Source organism: Engystomops pustulosus, chromosome 4 (genome assembly GCF_040894005.1).
Source record: "Engystomops pustulosus chromosome 4, aEngPut4.maternal, whole genome shotgun sequence".
Lineage (NCBI taxonomy): Eukaryota > Metazoa > Chordata > Amphibia > Anura > Leptodactylidae > Engystomops > Engystomops pustulosus.
Window position 1 is genome coordinate 25,423,755 of NC_092414.1, and position 20,456 is coordinate 25,444,210.

At 39.7% G+C, this 20,456-nt stretch overlaps 1 protein-coding gene across 2 annotated transcripts; it reads left to right on the top strand.

Annotated features, from left to right (window-relative positions):
- Window positions 1-3,912: 3,912 nt before the first annotated feature.
- Window positions 3,913-20,205, top strand: SPARC (secreted protein acidic and cysteine rich). 2 transcript variants are annotated; one of them, XM_072145547.1, is made up of 10 exons: window positions 3,913-4,038; window positions 12,830-12,899; window positions 13,529-13,585; window positions 13,666-13,762; window positions 14,605-14,726; window positions 15,370-15,490; window positions 17,896-18,029; window positions 18,589-18,737; window positions 18,819-18,967; window positions 19,408-20,205. In XM_072145547.1, the coding sequence occupies exons 2-10, from the start codon at window positions 12,843-12,845 to the stop codon at window positions 19,434-19,436; spliced, it is 915 nt and encodes a 304-aa protein (XP_072001648.1). In that variant the 5' UTR covers window positions 3,913-4,038; window positions 12,830-12,842; the 3' UTR covers window positions 19,437-20,205. The 2 variants fall into 2 exon arrangements, with proteins under 2 accessions (XP_072001648.1, XP_072001649.1); XM_072145548.1 differs by having other exon boundaries at window positions 13,532-13,585.
- Window positions 20,206-20,456: the final 251 nt, after the last annotated feature.

A 20,456-nucleotide genomic window follows, 5' to 3' on the forward strand; every position in this document is an offset into this window, starting at 1 on the left:
ACTACTTCACCTCATATGTGTAGCGTCATCGGTAGTCATTCCTCCCCCCCGCTGCGATCAGGCTGTTCAATCAACAAGGCCCAAATGGAAGTAAACTGTGATCAGCACCTAAGCAGTCCCTGCAGGTCCAATCCATAAACTAGATATGAAACTGCTCTGATCATTGCTTGAATTTTTCTTTTCTTTTTATCATTCTTTTTCTTTTGTTCATTTATCTTTTAACTCCGTGCGAACCGTCCGCTTACATTAGATATCAGTGGGTGCAGGTCTCAAGTCTGCAACAACATTTTTAGACGTTTTCTCCTGCTCCTGCGCTAGCCACGGGAGCAGGACACGGTCTCCCCGTGTATCAGAAACAACCGAAGACCCTAGGGAGAAGGGAGATGTGGTTCGTTACTGCTTCTCCCCTCTCCACTCCTCTCAGCATTGCGCTGAAGTAGTGTGATGCACGGAGGAGCCGGGCCGGTGCCGGCTCCATAAATTTAGCGGTCACGTAACCGCCAGGTCTAAACGGGTTAATCAGAGCTGCTCGATCTAATTAGACCCAGGACAGCTCAGATCAGATCAGAATCCCCAGTCACTGGTGGTGGTTTTCATATAAAGTAAAAACACACATTCACAAAAAATATTCATAAATATCCATAAAAATACAATGACATTTCCCCAAATAATAATAAAAAAAAATCCTATCCCATTTGCTCGAGACTATACATATTACATATCAAAACAACCGAAACAAAATAGAGAATTCATTAATAACGTTCATTTTGAGTTAATTTGAAAATTTAAAAAAGTACTATAAATTACAAAAAAAAGCGCCTTTTTTTCCACTTTTAACCCTAAAATAAAAATGAAAACAATTTTTAACCTTTTATTACCTTTTTAACTAGCTCTATGGGGCACATTTACTTACTCGGTCCCTGCACGATCCCCGAGGTGTATTGTTCGACAAGGATGAAGTCTGCCGCAATTCATCAAGATCGTGCACCGGAGATCGCAGGGGGAAAGTTTTATTTTTCAATGGCATATTATGTTTATTTTGATCACAATTTTTAATTGAACCGTTTTTAACGTTTTACACACAAATACCCCCCTTTTCCCCTTTTCTACCTTCAGTGCTTTTATTTTTTTTGCAATTTTTTAAAGTTAATATATGTGCAGGAGGTGCTTTGCCAGTTATCCTCACAGGGAATTCTGGCCAATGAATTTACAGGCAGTCCCCGGGTTACGTACAAGATAGGGACTGTAGGTTTGTTCTTAAGTTGAATTTGTATGTAAGTCGAAACTGTATATTTTATCATTGTAGTTCCCGACAATTTTTTTTTTTTGCCCCAGTGACAATTGGAGTTTCAAATTTTTTTGCTGTAATAGGACCAAGAATTATCAATAAAGCTTCATTACAGACAATTTTAAGCTGATTATTGCAATCTGGGACTATTTTAAAGCATCCAGAGAGCTACACCAGAGGTCACAGTGGGCAGAGGGGTCCGTCTGTAACTATGGGTTGTCTGTAAGTCGGGTGTCCTTAAGTAGGGGACCGCCTGTACTAATGTACTTGGTACAATTTTAATTGTTTTTAATCTGTCTTTCTTGTCTGTGTTGGGATACCAATAAATTTCATGTTTGCCTTTTTGTTACTTCAATAAAGTGATTTTGTATATTGTCAGATGACACATCTCTTGCTCTTTTTGTATATATTGATTAAAGTTACTATACATAATTATTGTTGGGTCGATATGTATCTGGCCCTTTTCATACATATGCTGTTCTGTAAGATGCCACAGTATTCTTTTTAAACTATACAGGTAGCTCAGAGGGACCTGCGGTAGCCCCTTTTTATGAACACTGAGGCTACCAGAATGGATTCCGGTTTGGGCCTATCTCTAATAACACAGTGGAGAGCCACAAGGAATAAGCAGCTCATTATGAACACTATTGGTAATCCAGGCATCCCGTGAATAATGAGCCACAGCATATCTCTAGTCCTTTGTGTGGATCCTTTTCCAGGCTTAAAAGTACTCGGGTCACTACTACAAATGTAGTTCCAAATTTGGGATGGCTGGGATGGCTAGGTGACAATAATAAAGCATTCCCGCAATGTAATGCTTTATTCTCCATGTGAAGGCAATGCAGGGAAACTGAACACTTTCCCCGATGATTACAGATGATGTATAGAGCTAAAAGGAGCAGATAAACTGTAATCTTACTCAGATTTTTGTTTTTGGAACATATTGATAATCAAATATCAATAATTACTATACATTTATAAATTTTTTAAAGAATATATTGATATTTGATATCCATAAATCTTATTGTGAAACATACATCATGATCATTAAATGTATATTACTTAGTAAAGCTGATACATTTGTAGGGTACCCAATCAGCCTCAGGATTTTATCATGTCAAATTTGACCTTTGACATCCTATGGTGCAATGGAGATTATTCCTACAGATAAAATCAACATCACACTCATAGACTGCAAGCTCTTGTGTCTCCTCTTCATCCTCATATACTGTAAGCTCTTGTGTCTCCTCTTCATCCTCATAGACTGTAAGCTCTTGTGTCTCCTCTTCATCCTCATAGACTGTAAGCTCTTGTGTCACCCTCAATCCTCATAGACTGTAATCTCTTGTGTCACCCCCTCATCCTCATAGACTGTAAGCTCTTGTGTCACCTCCTCATCCTCATAGACTGTAAGCTCTTGTGTCACCCCCTCATCCTCATAGACTGTAAGCTCTTGTGTCACCCCCTCATCCTCATAGATTGTAAGCTCTTGTGTCACCCCCTCATCCTCATAGACTGTAAGCTCTTGTGTCACACCCTCATCTTCATAGACTGTAAGCTCTTGTGTCCCCCCCCTCGTCCTCATAGACTGTAAGCTCTTGTGTCACCCCCCTCATCCTCATAGACTGTAAGCTCTTGTGTCACCCCCCTCATCCTCATAGACTGTAAGCTCTTGTGTCACCTCCTCATCCTCATAGACTGTAAGCTCTTGTGTCACCCCCTCATCCTCATAGACTGTAAGCTCTTGTGTCACCCCTAATCCTCATAGACTGTAAGCTCTTGTGTCACCTCCTCATCCTCATAGACTGTAAGCTCTTGTGTCACCCCCTCATCCTCATAGACTGTAAGCTCTTGTGTCACCTCCTCATCCTCATAGATTGTAAGCTCTTGTGTCACCCCCTCGTCCTCATAGACTGTAAGCTCTTGTGTCACCCCCCTCATCCTCATAGACTGTAAGCTCTTGTGTCACCCCCTCATCCTCATAGACTGTAAGCTCTTGTGTCACCCCCTCATCCTCATAGACTGTAAGCTCTTGTGTCACCCCCCTCATCCTCATAGACTGTAAGCTCTTGTGTCACCCCCTCATCCTCATAGACTGTAAGCTCTTGTGTCACCTCCTCATCCTCATAGACTGTAAGCTCTTGTGTCACCCCCTCATCCTCATAGACTGTAAGCTCTTGTGATCAGGGCCTTCACTCCTATTGTTCCCTATGAATGTTTGTGCTCTGTAATGTAATATTATATTTGTATATGTCCCCTATGATTTGTAAAGCGCCACGTTATATGATGGCGATATATAAATAAAGATTATTATTATTAGTATTATAATAGGTTGCCCAAGATCAGATTTTGTATTGTGTTGTGTCGTCCATTTGTGTAACAAGCTGTTACTGACATATGCAGATATCTGGATACTTTTTATAGTGCATTTTTGGGTCAACAGGGTATTGTATTTAGGATCTTTAGCCAATGATATTGGAGCAGACGGGTCAGTAATTGGCATCCGTTTCCCAGCAGTAAGTTTGGAAGTCTCTGACGTTTTTTTTTTTTTTTACTTTTGGCTGCATCCCTAGAATAGGACTTGGAAAGGGGGGCAGGATGGGGCTAGTACAGCCTCCCAGGGAAGAATGAGCTAGACAGACAGCAAGGTCCCACCCACCCCATCCCTGCACCCTGCTAACTGATCCTGCACCCAGCAGATTTCTTCAGACTATCCCAGAGGCTGAAGCTCTCTCCTCTCTTGTCCCAAGGTATGGAATCACTGCACTACAATGTTGTTGCAATCTACCAGACAGGACCTGGATATCTGGGACTATATAGAAGTCCTAGAATTCTAGAATGTGTCAGTAGGTGTGTTACAGATGTAGCAGGGCTGAGTTTGTCATTTGCAACCATCATTGTTTCTAAGTTTTGTTTGTATATCAGAAACTTGATATTGACTTATACTCAGCTCTGATACATTTGTGCTTATGAACTACTATGTACCTAATGTTCTACTACAGATATTTTTATGTATCACTGACATATTCCGCAGCACAGTTTGCACAGCTTTATAGGAAAGTAGTTATAATGAAGGAGGCAATCTAATATACTGATATAATTCTGCATGGGCAGTGTAAGGGGTTAATGGGAGCCAGCTCTTAAAATTCCATAGTGATAAGGAAGAAAGTTTCCTGAAGATGAAGAGGAGGAATCTGAACCATTCACTTGAGTGCACTCCATGTGTGATAGCAGCGGCAATAGATGTGTTAGGAATGTAGATATAATATATACATAGGTAACAGGCTATCGCTATATGATTTACATAGGACTGCAGGAGAAATTACTCCTGTGTATTTTACCAAGAAATAAAGGGAGAAAAGACAAATCTAATTTTGCTACATTCGGCTCCATTGCATAAAAAATTGGCATCCAGAACTTTTGCATTATGTTAACCGTATTGTTACATTAATGTCTTTATTACAGTGCAGGGTGTAGAGATAGAAAGACCTGGAAATAAATGGATAGATAGATAAATAAATAATAGATAGATAGATAGATAGATAGATAGATAGATAGATAGATAGATAGATAGATAGACATGAGTTATGATAAAGTGACCTCTGTTTATCTATCTATCTATCTTTCCATCCATTCACTATATATCTATCTTCAGTATCTTTCTCCTATCATCTATATATGAAGCACCATATATCTATCTTTTTCTCTATCCATCCAATGTATGTCTATCTATAGTATCTATTGTATTGTTCTCCTATCTATCTATCTATCTATCTATCTATCTATCTATCTATCTATCTATCTAATATCACATGGCAATCCAGCAGGGTCACCTAATTGTCTAATCTAATGATCTATCTATTATATTATGTCATATCTGTCTTCTACATATCTCTATCTATCTATCTCATATCTATCCATCTATCTCATATATATCCATCTATCTCATATCTATCTATCTATCTCATATCTATCTATCTATCTATCTATCTATCTATCTATCTCATATCTATCTATCTATCTCATATCTATCCATCTATCTCATATCTATCCATCTATCTCATATCTATCTATCTATCTATCTATCTATCTATCTATCTTTCTATCTTCTATCTATCTATCCATCCATCCATCCATCTCATATCTATTATTCTTTCTATGACTGTTTCTAAGCCTTTACTTGTTGCCAATAGTTAAATACAACAATATACAATGTTGCATTTCATAAACTTCTGGGTCTTTAACAGAGAAAAAATAAATAACAAAACATAAAATGTAGCAGAGCTGAGCTCCTCCTGATACAACAATGTCTTATCTGTTGTGTTATAAAGAGCCACAGGTAACTCTACTCTATAGCAGCACACAAAGGAGGCGGCTTCAAAGGGTTACATGACAATCTCAGCTCTGCTACATTTAGTTTAGAACAACACATGTAAAGGCCTGGAGATGCAGCTGTTGACATAAATTGTGGTTGTCACTGCGTGGCAGGTTCTTGTATAGGGGGGAATGAGGGGTTAACACAAGCATTGTCTGCCACATAAGCAAAAAAGGGGGGATGGGAAGGATGGGAGAAAAGAAAGGAGGGGGGGGGGGGGTAGTACTGTTATGTGGGAGAGAGAATCAACTTTACAAAGTTTGCTGGAAGCTGAGCTCCACCCTACATGTCCCTCCTCTCACATTACTCAGGCTCTGAGGAATGCTCAGCACTATAGCAACACAGCCAGGTCCTCCTCTACTGGCTCATCACCCTCATCATAGTCTGGGATCATCAGAGTAGTAGGTCCGTCCCAGCACTTACCTTATGGTAGGTCTTCATTTGGGACCAATATCCTATAAAAGATATAATAAAATTAATTATCGGTTGATTTTTTTTACAAATTTTATGTTATATTATATATATGAATTTTAGCTTTTTGTGTTTTTTAGTTAATTACAAAATTTGAGAGTTTAAGAGATTGCAGGATTTTATTTTCCGTTACAAATGCCCCTTTAAGTCGTCTCCCATTTGCGACCAGTGTGTGATAAGTTAAGGTGTTGAGTGTCAGCTCCGGAGTAATACAGGACCTCACACTACCCTTTGCCAGAAATGTCTCATAACATAGATTTTCTACCACCAGGATGAAGGATTGTAAACCCAGCACACTGACATACTGGTGTGTGCCTTTTCTGGTTGGATCTGGTTCTTATGGCCTGTTTTTTTAACAATAAAAGGCTTTTAAAATTATGCAAATGAGCTAGAGAGGCTCCGGCTTCCATAAGTGTTAATGCCTCTATAGCCTCTCGAGCTCATTTGCATAACTTTTAAAACCTGTCTTTCTTGCAAACCAGAGCATAAGAAGATAAAAGAAGAGAAGATCCTGCCAAAGAGGGCACATAGCTGCATGCAAGTGTACTTGGTTTACTATCCTTGATTTTGCCCGTAGATTTCCTTTAAAAACGAGGAAGAGAAATTTAAAGAGAATTTTTAATCATATTTAAAAAAAAAATTCCCATGTTCATAAAAAGTACTTAACCATGCAATTCTTACTCTGACCAATAGGCTAAATAAAAGACTGGCATTTGACAGTTATTTAAAGGTTTTCTATACAGAAGTCACTTCATTTACATGTCATAGCTTGTCTACACCTCATTTAACTGAGCAGGCCCAGAAAACACACTATAGATCTCAACGTGTTAGTTCCTGCCTATGGCCATGAGGCTGCTGTAAAGCAGATCACTAAATGCTGTTACTAGAACTCAGGCAAAATGGATGCTCCTATAACCATGGACAGAAAATAGATGAAAAACATTTACAATATAGGAAATAAATACAAATTATAGACAGGATATATATTATATATATATACACATACATACATTCCCTTTAAGGCAGGATTCAGGTAGTCCATCTCATATTACAATAAAAACTGAGAAATTTACAAAGAAATCCGAAAGTGTCTCAGAATATTGGGCATGTCTCCCTTCCACTCCTCGCTGTCCTCTTTCTGGCTGTAAGACAATTGGCTGGAGCAGGAACCTGTTATGCCCTTTCTACAATAGGACAAAATATTGACAGGCCACACCCCCTCCATCAGGATATTAAATCCTTTGTGGTCTGCAGGATTTCTACAAGGCCGGTTTAGGGTAATACAGAAAACTCTGAAGGCTGAAAACAGTAAAGAAAGGTTATTTTTATATTTTTCCATAATTCTTTCGTATTTTAAGTCTTAATTCTCCTTAATTAATCAATTCTAAATATTTTCAGATTTATCTAAGTCTAACAGATCTGTTCAAATGTCCAATACACCATTTCCGTCATTATTGTTTTCGTGAAAAAGAAAAAATTCTTTAGAAATTATCTATATAATATATGAGTAAAGTGTATACCGATTTTGAGGACAATTGGATCAACATTGGTTTGGACCCAAATTGAATCTTCAAGGGTTATTCCCATGAATACAAGATTCTTAATATACTCAGGATAACAAAATAACACATTCTCTAATTCACTGTTATTAACAAAAATACAAAATTTCACAGATACAACTCTCTATCAGTACTGGTGTACAGAATTTTGGTTGTTCTTGGAAACAACTGTGAATCTCCTGACTATGGTCAGATTCTTGTCATGAATAGCTTCTCTTATCTGCACACTACAGTGCTCTCTGCCTCCTGCCCCTTCGCCCTGAATTACAAGACCAGCTCAGACACAGGCACTTCCTGCCAGCAAGCAGCAGTGTGCAGAGACTTACTGTACAAGCTACAGACAGATAGGATCTTTATATCAGAGCTGACTGTATGTTTATTGATTAGGTTAGGGAGTAGAGCTGAGTGTGTCGTTGCGTTTTATATCTAGCTCATAATTCTGATATCTCATCTCTCTTTTTCTATTTGTCAGATACTAGTAGAATGTTCAGAGGCTAAATACAAGTGTATATAAACCCTGTACCCTGATAATCAAAGCACATTGTCAACACACAGCATCTCACTAGAGGAGTCATGAAGTGTCTGCTTAGAGACTACCCACTCACACTCCGGAATTTTACAATAAGCTAAAACAGCAATAACACTTAGTAATATTGTAAAGTAAGGGGGTTAAAAATCATCTTTATTGTTTAATTAAATTTTGAGAACTTTCTTTCATGGGCATACCCCTTTAAGGAAAATTCTGCACAGCTTCAGTATAGTAAATGTTCAATGATGCATTCCTAGTTACTGGTAGTGGTATCACTATAGCAACATGTGATCAATTTTTGGTTTTATAAAGTGAGCAGACCCCAAATTTATGAAGTTAGCATGTACATAAGTGTAATTTAGTAGTACAACACAAGCATGAATGTTAATGAATAATATAGTAACACTACGTTCCTTCCTCATTGTCCCCATATTCAGAAAACTACTAGGAAGGCTTAGCTTGAAGCTACTAGGCCTCAATGGAAAATGTAGTCCAGGCTGCCCACCTCAAATGTATTATTTATGGTCCTGCTCTCCTTAGATGGAATAGTAATTACCTCATGAACCCACCAATGATCCTGGACCTTGGTTTATAGGTGGTCTTAAGGATATAGGTGGCAGTCATTGTTAAAATCAAGTAAAGATCTTTAAAAACACTTGTTAAGATGCTTATGTAACAAGCCTTATAGTAACATGTTATTTTGGTTAGGTTTCTCCTCAAGTCTGAGTTTACACAGATGTCACACTCCTCTCCTCCCCACTCCTTCATTTTATGTCTGACAGCGGCCAATGATGTTGCCGCGTTGATCCATATGTACACACAGGCCCAATTCCCAGGTGGACAGTATTCAGGCTTGAGACCAAGATAAATTTCCTGCTCCTTCATTCCTCAGCTCAAGATGTCCACACGTGGGAGAACATACGTCATTTTGCACTTACTTGTCTATAAAATATAGGGTTTTACACAAACAAATTTTTTTTCTGTGAAAAAAATATCTTCTAGCCGACCAAGAAACCTTCTGCATAATTAAATAATATATAGTCTATTATAAATAATTTCTGGAGCATCTTTTTTCGTATTTCTGTGCTGTCATTCCTCTTTTATTCCTCCTGGAACTGTAGCAATATCTGGGCATTACCATTCCCTAGAAAAAGAGATGTGTCCCAACACATTATTATACTCTTAACTTTGATTGGACTTTGCACAACCCTTCAACACCCAGTCAGTGGCGTAACTAGGGTAGGCAGGGCCCCATATCAGACTTCTGAATGGGGCCCCCCTTACCCCTTAAAAAATATACATATTTATGTGCTCACAAATGTGAGTTACAGTTGCGTGGTATACACAGTACATATATAGAGCATAATGCAGTATATATATACATCATACATTTTGTAGACATACAGTATATACACATCACAGATACAGCATATATACATCACAGATATAGCTTATATACATCACATATATGTTATATACATATTATGTTGTACAATGTATATGTATATAATGGTGTACATAATGGTGTCCATTCTTTTGTCAGGTTGGATGATGGGGCCCCCTGACACTGTGGGCCCCATAGCAGCTGCTATGGCTGCTACCACTGTAGTTATGCCCCTGCACCCAGTTGAACAAAGTATTTAGAATATCCTCTAAAAATAGTTTCAGATATATTGTATTGTCAACCAATTTACCTGATGTGAGAACCATATGAACTGGTATCTGACTCCTCTATATATGTCCTTGTTGGCAGAGGATTCATGTGTTCCTAATGAAGAGTAGGGAGATAGGGGACATCCTTCTGGGGAAGTCTTATGTCTCCTAAAAAGGGGAATCCATTAACATTCACTTTTCTGGGGCACACCCTTTATCAAATCTTATGAAAAGATCCTAGTATACTCCAATTTGAGTTGCCTTCTGATAGACCTCTGGGGTATAGTGTTGGGTTAGAGCCTGGTCCCACCAGAGACTCCTGTGATGCTCTGGTGGGCCAGTCCACTGGTTCCTAGCATGGTTGTTGTTATATGCTGTGGTCTGGGGGCCCAAAAACATCTGATGTATGAGGTCTTCAGAGAAGCTAGATCCTTATTTCCTTGATGTCTTCTCTTGGGATCCTTAGATCAAAGGATCAAAGGCAGCATATGATTCCCCTCCGCTAGATATTTTTACATTTTTTTTAGCCTTTTTTTCGACTAATATTAAAAATTGACCAAACTAGAGTCCATCTCTAAGTTCAGAGTCAGGGTAGTACCCAAATAATTGAGAACAGTTGTGAAGATTCCTGGATGAAAGTCTGAACTTGATGTTCAATATTAACTCATATATTCATATCCAAGAACATTACAGAACCGGAAAAAACTGTAAACTTCCTGAACAGATGCAAAACCTGTTAAGTAAACAGGTTAATGGTCACATTTTCTTCATCTTCCATGATGAATCCGGCCAATGAGTGTTTCTCTGTCCGTGAAGTGTACAAAGTGGAACCTTTCCAGACATAGAAGAAGTCTCTTTTCATAAACTTAGTTTACTCTTCTGAAATAAACTTGTTTTTTCCTTGCTCCGAGATCACGACGAGCTGAGGTTTGTTTGCTACGGAACACATTTCCAACCAAAATACATTCTGTACCTCTGTGTCCGTGAGTTTAACATATGAGAACTGTTTATTGAACTATTGGGTGCCAACCAAAAAGTAAGGGTCATTTCGGCTGGTTACCCATAGTGTTATGCAATAGGATTTTTTTCCCCAAAAAACTCTACTTGCATATAGCTGAAGTGAGAGTGTCACTTTGGACGTCAATATCTATAACAGCTAGAAACATTCCTTTGGTATCATTAAAGACTATTGTTATAGATTAATTAGAGATTCGATTTATTCAAGATTAGAATCTCATCATTTGAAAAGCATCAGTATTTTAGTTTAATATGATACCAAAGTCCTGGTTCTATGTGTTATAAAGGCAAAGATAGGGGGCCGTCTGAAGTAATGCCACATTCAGCCTCTAAAAGTGACTCATCTCTGGAAAAATATTACTCTGGAAATTTTTTTGAGATTTTTTTATATGTCTTGATATCTTTCTCCTTTCACATACATAAAGTAGTGCAATGTCCTCTACCAAATAATACTGCTCCTCTCTTATTTGAATTGATGATAGATAGGGAAACTCTGCTGTTATCTCTTCCCTGCTGTTGCTCTTGCTCTTCTGATCTGTGATCAAATAATCCCACTTATTTATGAGCTGCGGACATAAAGAATGTTCTCCCAGCATGTATGTAACCAGTGCCAGGAAATAGCCAAAAAAAAACAGGGTGCCCCCGGCCTGCCTCCAGGAGACAGCTGCCAAAAGTGGCAGTAATTTTCCAACCAGACACTCATAAAAGCCAAAAAAGCTGAACTGACCCCAACCTGAGACAGTGCACAGAGCGGGGGTCCGAGGCCAGAGAACATGGAATGAAAGGAAGTTTTTGGCGGGATCCAACTGACCACTTTACACAGTGTAAAGGGAATGAAAATGAACATTTGTAGGTCCATCTGTTTATAAGTCTCTGGTAATCTCCAAAATCCACAATCCTTATTTAATAGATGTCATTTAACATGAAGTGGTCAGGGAAGTGTTCGAAAAGTTAATCTTGAAAGTCTCTCCTAAATTAATAAGATTTATATTCCCGGATTGTAGCTTGATATATTGTAGGCGAGTCCTCACACTGCTGTTCTTTAATTTATACATTACACTGCTCTCCTCCCCTCTGCTGTAATATCTAACCAGAAGCCTGCTACTGTTTTTACTCAGAGCAGAGGGGAGGAGCCTTTCTGTATGATCTCACACACCAGTCTACTAAAGTGCTCCACAGTTACAACCCTGGAATATAAATGCATTTTTCACAATCCTGCTGCTACTTACACTACACAATGGTATGATTACATAGATCTCCATCAGATTTCATGGTCAAACATTAAAAATAATAATAAAATCTACTTTTGTTACTAGTTTTACATTATATCCCATGTTCCACTGCTGTTCTGCCCATCAATCAGCGTAACAAGTCATAAGCAGACTTTAACCTCAAGGTGACCTCCTTCTTCCCCATCATTATTCTTATGGACAGGTCTAAAAAATTCCAAATTCTCCTCCTGGAACTGTTGGGACTTGTTCCAGGCCCTAGGCTACATGTCTGTCTTGAATGTGTGATACATGTTTGTCTTTGACGTACAATCCGTAAACTCTAGAGAAAATCCCAAAATAAAAATTCAAAAATCACTTGTGACTATATTGACCCCGAGGAGCCCTCTCCCCTAATGTTACACTAACAGAGTTAGTTACACAGGATCCAAACAAAAAGGGGTAGGACCTGTGTCCTATAGTGTTATTGGGCCTTAAGAATACAACAGGCTCTACTGGTTATACATTATACAACCAAAGTTTAAAAAGCATAAAAATCTTTTGTGAAAAATGTTCAAAAATCAGAAGTTTTCCTTGAGTGATAAATGGGTTAACATAAGAGTTTTCCATAACCTCCATATAACGAACAAAATTTCTCATGGGTCCAAGTAATCAATTTTGCGTTTCCTTCAACAATTGACTTTAGAATTCTGATTTTTGTTTTTTCAGATCTGGTTGCACAATGAGAGTCTGGATCTTCTTCGTCTTGTGCCTGGCTGGCAAAGCACTAGCTGCACCTGTAAGTTATATCTTCCGATACCCCCCCCCCCTATATGCATTGCCCAAACTTACTTCAACAACCACCATCTGTAATGGACCACAGTCATGGATGATTGACCACCATAATTTGACCTACGACCATCTAACGTGTATGGCTGTTAGATGAATGGAAGATAGGGCTTAGCTTAAAGAGGGTTTCCATGATTTTTTGTGGTTGGTCTATCCTCAGTAGAGAATGGTAGGGGACTGACACCCAGCCAGATATTCGGTCATGGCATGGTACCATGAATGGAACACTTTGTGGTGGCTCTGAGCACCTTCTGTAGGTTCTACTCCCATTGTATTGAAATATCACTACACAGAGAAACATTTTGGTTTTACACACTATATTCTCTTGGGGCCAGGGGTTGGACCACCAATCAGATATTGATGACCTAGTCAAAAAATGGTGGTCTTAAGCTCATTATGTCTCCAATTAAGACATGATTGGTCTACTACTGAACTTGGATTCAGGTACAAGATCCCACAGGGAGAAACTATCCCGTTCCCAATGTGTCACATACACGATGCCCATGGCCGTCTTATTTTATGATCTTATATAATGGTCATACTTCTGGTGTTCACTAAAGGAGTTGTCCTCTCTTTAAGCAGCAACAGGATGCTTTGCCAGAAGAGGACGAGGTGATAGAAGATGTCGTGACTGAGGTGAGATTTTTTACTTTTCTTACCTTGATTGTCCAAGACCTTCGCAGGATCTGTCTCATCTCTGTTCTTTACATTTAAAGGAGACAGTAGTGGGATCAAACCCAGTGCAAGTAGAGGTTGGAGAGTTTGATGAAGCATTTGAGGAGGAGGAAGAAGAGGAACCTACCACACCTGAAAGTAAGGACTGCTTCCAGTCACTACTAAGACCGCTATGTAATATTCCATATCTGTAGACAATGATATTGGAGCAGGAAATAAATTATTGATTCATTCCCATTCAGGTGCCAAAAAGTTGTGCAGCTTCTACTAACATCTACACTAGTTGCAATTACCCTAAACCCCTCAATTGCTAAAAATATTTTTGTTAGAACCCATCAAATCTGTCATGACCAGCTAACTTAAAGGGAACCTGTCATCAGAAATTGACCTAATAAAACACTACTCGTATGTTGTCAAGCAGCTGAACACTCATGTTTCTTTCTAGGTCTAGGTCTTTCTAGGTGTTGTGGCATCATCCAAAAAAAGTTTAAAATAAGATGTAAATTGGTTGTATAAAGTCATGTAGGCAGAGAGTTTAACACTGAAGTCAAGCTCTCCCTGTCTCAAAATGCTCCCTTTACTGTAATTGATGCTGCATGATGTCAAACACAGTGGAGGAGGTGTTCCGAGGCCGGGAGAGCTTGACTTCAGTGTTAAACTCTCCAAGACCTTGACTTTATAAAACCAATTTAGATCTCACTTGAAATTAGATTTTCTGTATGATGCCACCACACTGGTCATGTTTTATTAGGTCAATTTCGGATGACAGGTTCCCTTTAAATATGGGTTTATCCAATATCCTCTCATGAGATGATTTTGTCTTGCTCAAGCCTCTGCAAAAAGTTTGACCCCTCTGCATTGATATATACTGATGGGCACCTTTATCTTAACCTCTGTAAGATACTATATAACAAACTGTATGAGAAACCTGAATAGACATAAGACCAAGAATCATCTTGATGTATCACTGTTTCCTATAGACCCCTGCCTGAACCATCACTGCAAACACGGCAAAGTGTGTGAAGTAGATGAGAGCAACACTCCAATGTGTGTGTGCCAGGACCCATCCACCTGCCCCGCAAGTGTGGGCGAGTTCGAGAAGGTAAGTCTTATTGTAGATCATGATGGGCCCATCAGACAATCCGAGAATCCTCCAACTGACGCAGGATCTAACACATTACTTGACCCCAGAGACACAGTAGAAGGCAATCTAGTTTGGAGACTAGGGTAGGGTCTATTTTGTAGGGTATGATACAGGGTGGGCCCCCCGTTCAATGCTGCATGCTTACACAAATCCCAATGCTACGCAAAAAACTAAAACAACGATTTTAGGACAAACCCCATTTACCTCATTCAAGCCAGTGCATCCCATATCGAAATTAGTATTGCATTTGGAAGGTCCTCTGTATGGGAAATTTTAAGAAAGTAAAGTCTATTAAGAAAAAAACTAAGAAATTCTAACAAGTTCTCCAGTTGTTAGATTCCGGTTTGGGCCTGAAGCGACATATTTGGAGTATTTGCACATTCCACACTACAGGTTGTCTTATTAGGAATGAGTGAAGAGTTTAGGGACAAGCTGATACACATCATTCGAAGGAGCAAACACTAGGAAATTGAGAAATGTATTTGTAGAAAAACTTTTGGAAACTTCATTGACATCTGTGTAACCGCCATTATGTAGAATTCCTTAAACCCTCGTAATGGAAAGATTCCACCAAACTGTTCTGTTGACCTGTCTCTCATAGGTCTGTGGTACAGACAATAAGACCTACGACTCTTCCTGCCACTTCTTTGCCACCAAATGTACCCTGGAAGGAACAAAGAAAGGACACAAACTGCACTTGGATTACATTGGACCATGCAAATGTAAGTTCTAAGATCTTTGTCCTCTGCTTGCAGGAACCTAATTTTAGATTTTTATTCTGCCTTCAATTTTGGATGGGTGGGGACAATTGACAGCAGTGATCAGGGCCGGCGCCAGCACTGGGCATTCCAGGGCAAGGGCCGGGGACCCAGAGCCGCTGGGGGGCCCATATAAGGCTGTACATAAGGAATCCATAGGGAGTGAGAGGGGCTTTCTATAAAATAACAATGAGGGGGCTGTTTGGTATGATAAACTAGGGAATATTTTAGGGAACATGACTGTTTTAGTTTAGTTTTTGTATTTTTAATGCCTCCATGTGAGTTCATTGCTCTGCTGGATCTACATTGGATCTACTGAGGATCTGTCGCCCAGGGGTCTAATGAAATCTGGAGCCGACCCTGGCAGTGATATAAAGCACTACAACAAAATATTTGTAGTCTGCCCATTAAAGTCAATGTATGACATGTGAGGGCCATGTGAACAGGAAACAAACCAGTCAATGTTGCAATCATGTTAATATTTCGGATCAGGTCCACTGATCTACAGAGAAATAGGATGTGTCTCTATCCAAAAAGTAATTTGCCAATGACTTGACTTAAAAAAACAGCGGTTTTGAGAACGACTAAAAATTCATGCAACTAATTTGACATAAACTATAAATAACGTTATATTAAGAACATCTTCTTGACTTTTAAGTTGAGATTTTCCACTGTGCGGCCCCCGGGGTCATTTCATTTTGGGTTGCCGGTTAGAGCATGTGCAGTTCCCATGAGGAAGGTTGTCTTCTACAGCTGCGGGGAGTCAAATGTCTACAACCCGCTAACTCAGCGATATCAATGATCGCAGCCAATGAACATCATTGTATGCCCTAGGGAATCATTCCTAAGGTGCGCAGATGTGTTGGAACCTGCAATGAAATGTTTTATATGGAACATTCTCCTCATTGTGTGATAATAAAACTATTGTTAACTTTCTTTAACCTTCTTCAATTCAAGCTCATCTCAGAACATTTGTGTTAAGAGGTGTAGAAGTTAAATCTTAAAATATTGCCACCTAGTGGTCCAGACTTCATGGAAAATTCTGCATTAGTGCATAAAATGGAGTTGCCCTTACGTGAAATATTTGTTTTTAACTGAGGGATGGGTTGTTTCAATATTTACACCCATTAGCAAGTTCATTCTTAAGAACTGGTCCATCGGTGATGATGTTTTTTGGTGGGGCATTTGCAAATTAGAGACTTCCTAATGTTAGAAGAGGTCGGATTGTCTAGTTTCCCAAAAAGGACAAAAACAATGCCCCTCTCATTCTATGACGGTGCTTAGTATTACATTCTCCTGAACAGAACGGTGTAAGTTTTACCTTCATAAACAATATTGTCCTTTGAAGAAAGACGTAGTGTTCTCACACTTGTTGACGACTCCGAAAAGTTACCACTCCACGAGTAAAAGAAAAGACTTTACTTGTGTTGTTTAAGAAAGAACTTCCCAGTGAAAGACTCACTTTTGAAAAAGATACTTCCCCTATAAGTATGTCAGTGACAACAGGCGGGATAATAGACATTCTTGGTCGGACAAAGAAACCTCTATCAAGTGTGAGAACCCTGGGCCCGTCGACTTTACTACAACAAAGACTGCCCTGTATAGTGGTCTTTCAGGCAGACTGTGAGCACAAGATCATTGCCAAAAATTTATCTGGGCAAAGTGAATGGTGTCCGTCGCTCTACTGGTGCTTTTACTTCATTGTGTTGCTCAAAAAATGGAGGATTTGGATGAAGGTACATGAATTTCCTCAACTGTTCATTGTCCATTTGTTGGGCTGCATGTAGGCTTATCCAAGTAGTTGACTCTATGCCAATATCTGGTTCGTGGTGAAACCCTTTGCCTAAGCATCATACTCTTCATTAGCTTTCTAGATCAAATAGGTTTTTTGCTAGTCAACCCCTGATAAATTGCCCTGGTGGAAAGTAGTTGGCTCTAAAGTCAGCTCATAAAAGAGGTGTCACCTGCTGGACCATTGGATCTCATTTTGTCTGAACCTGGGCCTTCTGGAACTTTAGTGGGCCAAATCATTGCTTACAATGTAAAGGTGTTTGCCAGCGATTCTGGAAGACCCAGTTGGTACAAGGGTGCTAAAAGTAAATGTAGAAGATTGTGTATTTCCCCTGCTCCAACTCTTTTATCATACCAGTACTTCCGATCTTTGACACCTCCACCTGGTTGGAAGTTTCAGGGGTTAGCTGACTTGTGTCAGTCAACCAGTGGCCTTCTCAGACCATCACTTGTGACATTATAGGAAGTGACCTTTGGTCAGTCTGAGGAGATCACCTTTGCCCCCTGAGGTACCTCTTCAGAAGACAGGAAGTTCTTGGTAAACACTATTTTATATCAATTTTATTGCTCTTTTGCAGACATTCCTCCCTGTGTGGACTCTGAGCTGAACGAATTCCCTCTCCGCATGCGTGACTGGCTCAAGAACGTCCTGGTCAGCCTATATGAGCGTGATGAGAACAACAACCTGCTCAATGAGAAGCAGAAATTGAGGGTAAGGAATCAAAAGTGTTCCATTCCTACCCATCTTCTAAACCTTTAACCAATCATATCCCACGTAATTAAAAAGTTGAGCTGCAAATGTATGATATTTCCCAGACTGTATTTCTACTTATTGACTCCACTTAGTGGACACTGGGAAGTTACGGGTTGAAGAAGTTTTTGGATCCAGTTTCTATGTAATAGGTAAATATTGAAAGGTGTAGATGTCACTTAGCTGGTCTTCTTCTTATGGACCAAGTTCTCTTTTTATTCTATTTAGAGTAATTGTATATCCTTTAAGAGAGAGGTTAGAGTAGAGTAGAGCATAGTGGAGGGCTTTGGCCACTCCACTGCCATACCCTTAACTAACAAGTCAGAAGGGTAGAATACTTCAGATTCTCCTAATGTTTCAGGAATGGAAACCCTATTGATGGCCAGCCCACTGATCTCGGTGGGACTGGTGACCATCTACTGTCTATGTAGGTTTCCAAATTTGCATATATAAAACGCATAACACATCTTTATATATGTATATATTTATATATTTGTCTCATCTGCGATCTAATATTCAGGTCAAGAAAATCCATGAGAACGAGAAACGTCTTGAAGCTGGAGACCACTCCATGGAGCTGCTGGCACGTGACTTTGAGAAGAACTACAACATGTACATCTTCCCCGTCCACTGGCAATTTGGACAGCTGGACCAGCACCCCATTGATGGGTATGTGTTATTTTTGTGATGTGAGACATTTTGTGCTCATATAACCATACAATTCACACATTCCATATTCTTCTTCCACAGATACCTCTCCCACACTGAGCTGTCTCCTCTCCGTGCTCCTCTGATCCCAATGGAGCACTGCACCACCCGTTTCTTTGACGAATGCGATCTCGACAATGACAAATACATTGCTTTGGATGAATGGGGCAAATGCTTTGGAATCAAGGACCGTAAGTACAACTTTGCACTATAAAGTTGCCCTATAGCTCGATCCAATGCCTGAATTCTTGCCTAGGCAACAAAAATTTTTGGGTAATCCATCTGATGCACTATTACATTTGCTGGGCATCATATGTGTGTGGCACTGTTCAGGGTGCAAGCGCTTCTCTATGTCTCGTCCAAGCACATGTCTCATAGACTGCAAACTTGAAGTTCTAGTTTTCTTGAAGATCTCAACTTGCTCCACTGACTTTTCTATGCTCTTAATGAAGGCTGTTACAGTCTCCCGGTTAAACGCTACAGCAGTTACTCAGAGCAGAGGGGAGGGGCTGTGAAGTGGCCCTGAAGACTCAGGTCTCCAGGGCCACAACCTAACACTGTCTGCATGAGCATGGATGAACACTGTCGTAACATAAACTAACGTCTTCTATTTTGTCTTTGTCTCTTGCAGAGGATGTGGATCAGAACTTGATTGTCTAAACGACATCAATGGATTTTTGTCTCATCTGAAAATATTTGTATAATATTTTATTTTGTATCTCCTCTTTCACATCCTAGTTTGTAATATTTGTCTCTCGGGGGGGTTGGGCGGCAAAACACAAAAAAAATGGTGCTAACTTTAGAACAGATTCTATTAACGGTGCTGAGACCAACACAACGCAAGCAGACGCCTTAGCGCGTGGAGGAGAGGACAACGCGTCACCACTAGCTCGGAAATCCATTGTTTGACCAGATTGAATTTCTATCTTTTGCTCTTTTCTCATGTTTCCATCTGTCCATCTCTTGGCTTCCAACTTTTTTTTTTTTCCCTAAGCACAAAGACGAATAGAGCGGCTTTCAATGCTAGATTCAAACCTCTTGTTGCCTATGTTCTCATTCTATTCCATGGCTACACCCGAAAAAAATCAAGGAGTGTTAAAGCAGGACTTTAACCCCTTCTCTGCTGGAGTAGCCCCCCAGGTTTTGCCGAGAGACTCTAGCAATGAAGGGGTTAACCCCTGACTGGTATGCAGGGGTGGGCGGGTGGTGGGATTTCATGTGCCACGGGGCATACCTCCATGTAGTTATCTCTTGGGAGGTTCTCCTGGAATGTCAATGTTGATTTAGAGAGTTTGGCGTAACAATCGATAACTGAGGCTCCTTAAAGAATAAAATATTGAAAAGTATCTCCTTATACTTTGCCTTCACTGAAACTGCTTCTTGTCACCTGCTTTAATGTGTAGATTGAAATAAAACATCATCATTATGATTATTCTTACCCATAATCCTGTAGTGCAGTGTCGGACTGGTCCCAGAGGATCCTCCGCCGGGCCTGAGCTCTAATACTGGACCTCATAAATACAGCAGATAATGTGATGTAGATCCAGGGACTGCCATATTGGATCGGAAAGGAATGTTTACCAAAATTGGGCAAGTGGGCATCTTCGTTGTAGAGGTTTTTTCCTTTCCTCTTGACTTATAGGTCGGACTATCATGAAACTATAAGACAACCTAATTTGG

Bases quoted from the DNA above. Each gene is read 5' to 3' on its own strand.
- SPARC (XM_072145547.1), top strand. From the start codon at position 12,843: ATGAGAGTCTGGATCTTCTTCGTCTTGTGCCTGGCTGGCAAAGCACTA. The intron at 15,491-17,895 runs GTAAGTTCTAAG...GCTCTTTTGCAG, and splicing joins TTACATTGGACCATGCAAAT to ACATTCCTCCCTGTGTGGAC. The intron at 18,738-18,818 runs GTATGTGTTATT...CTTCTTCCACAG, and splicing joins GACCAGCACCCCATTGATGG to ATACCTCTCCCACACTGAGC.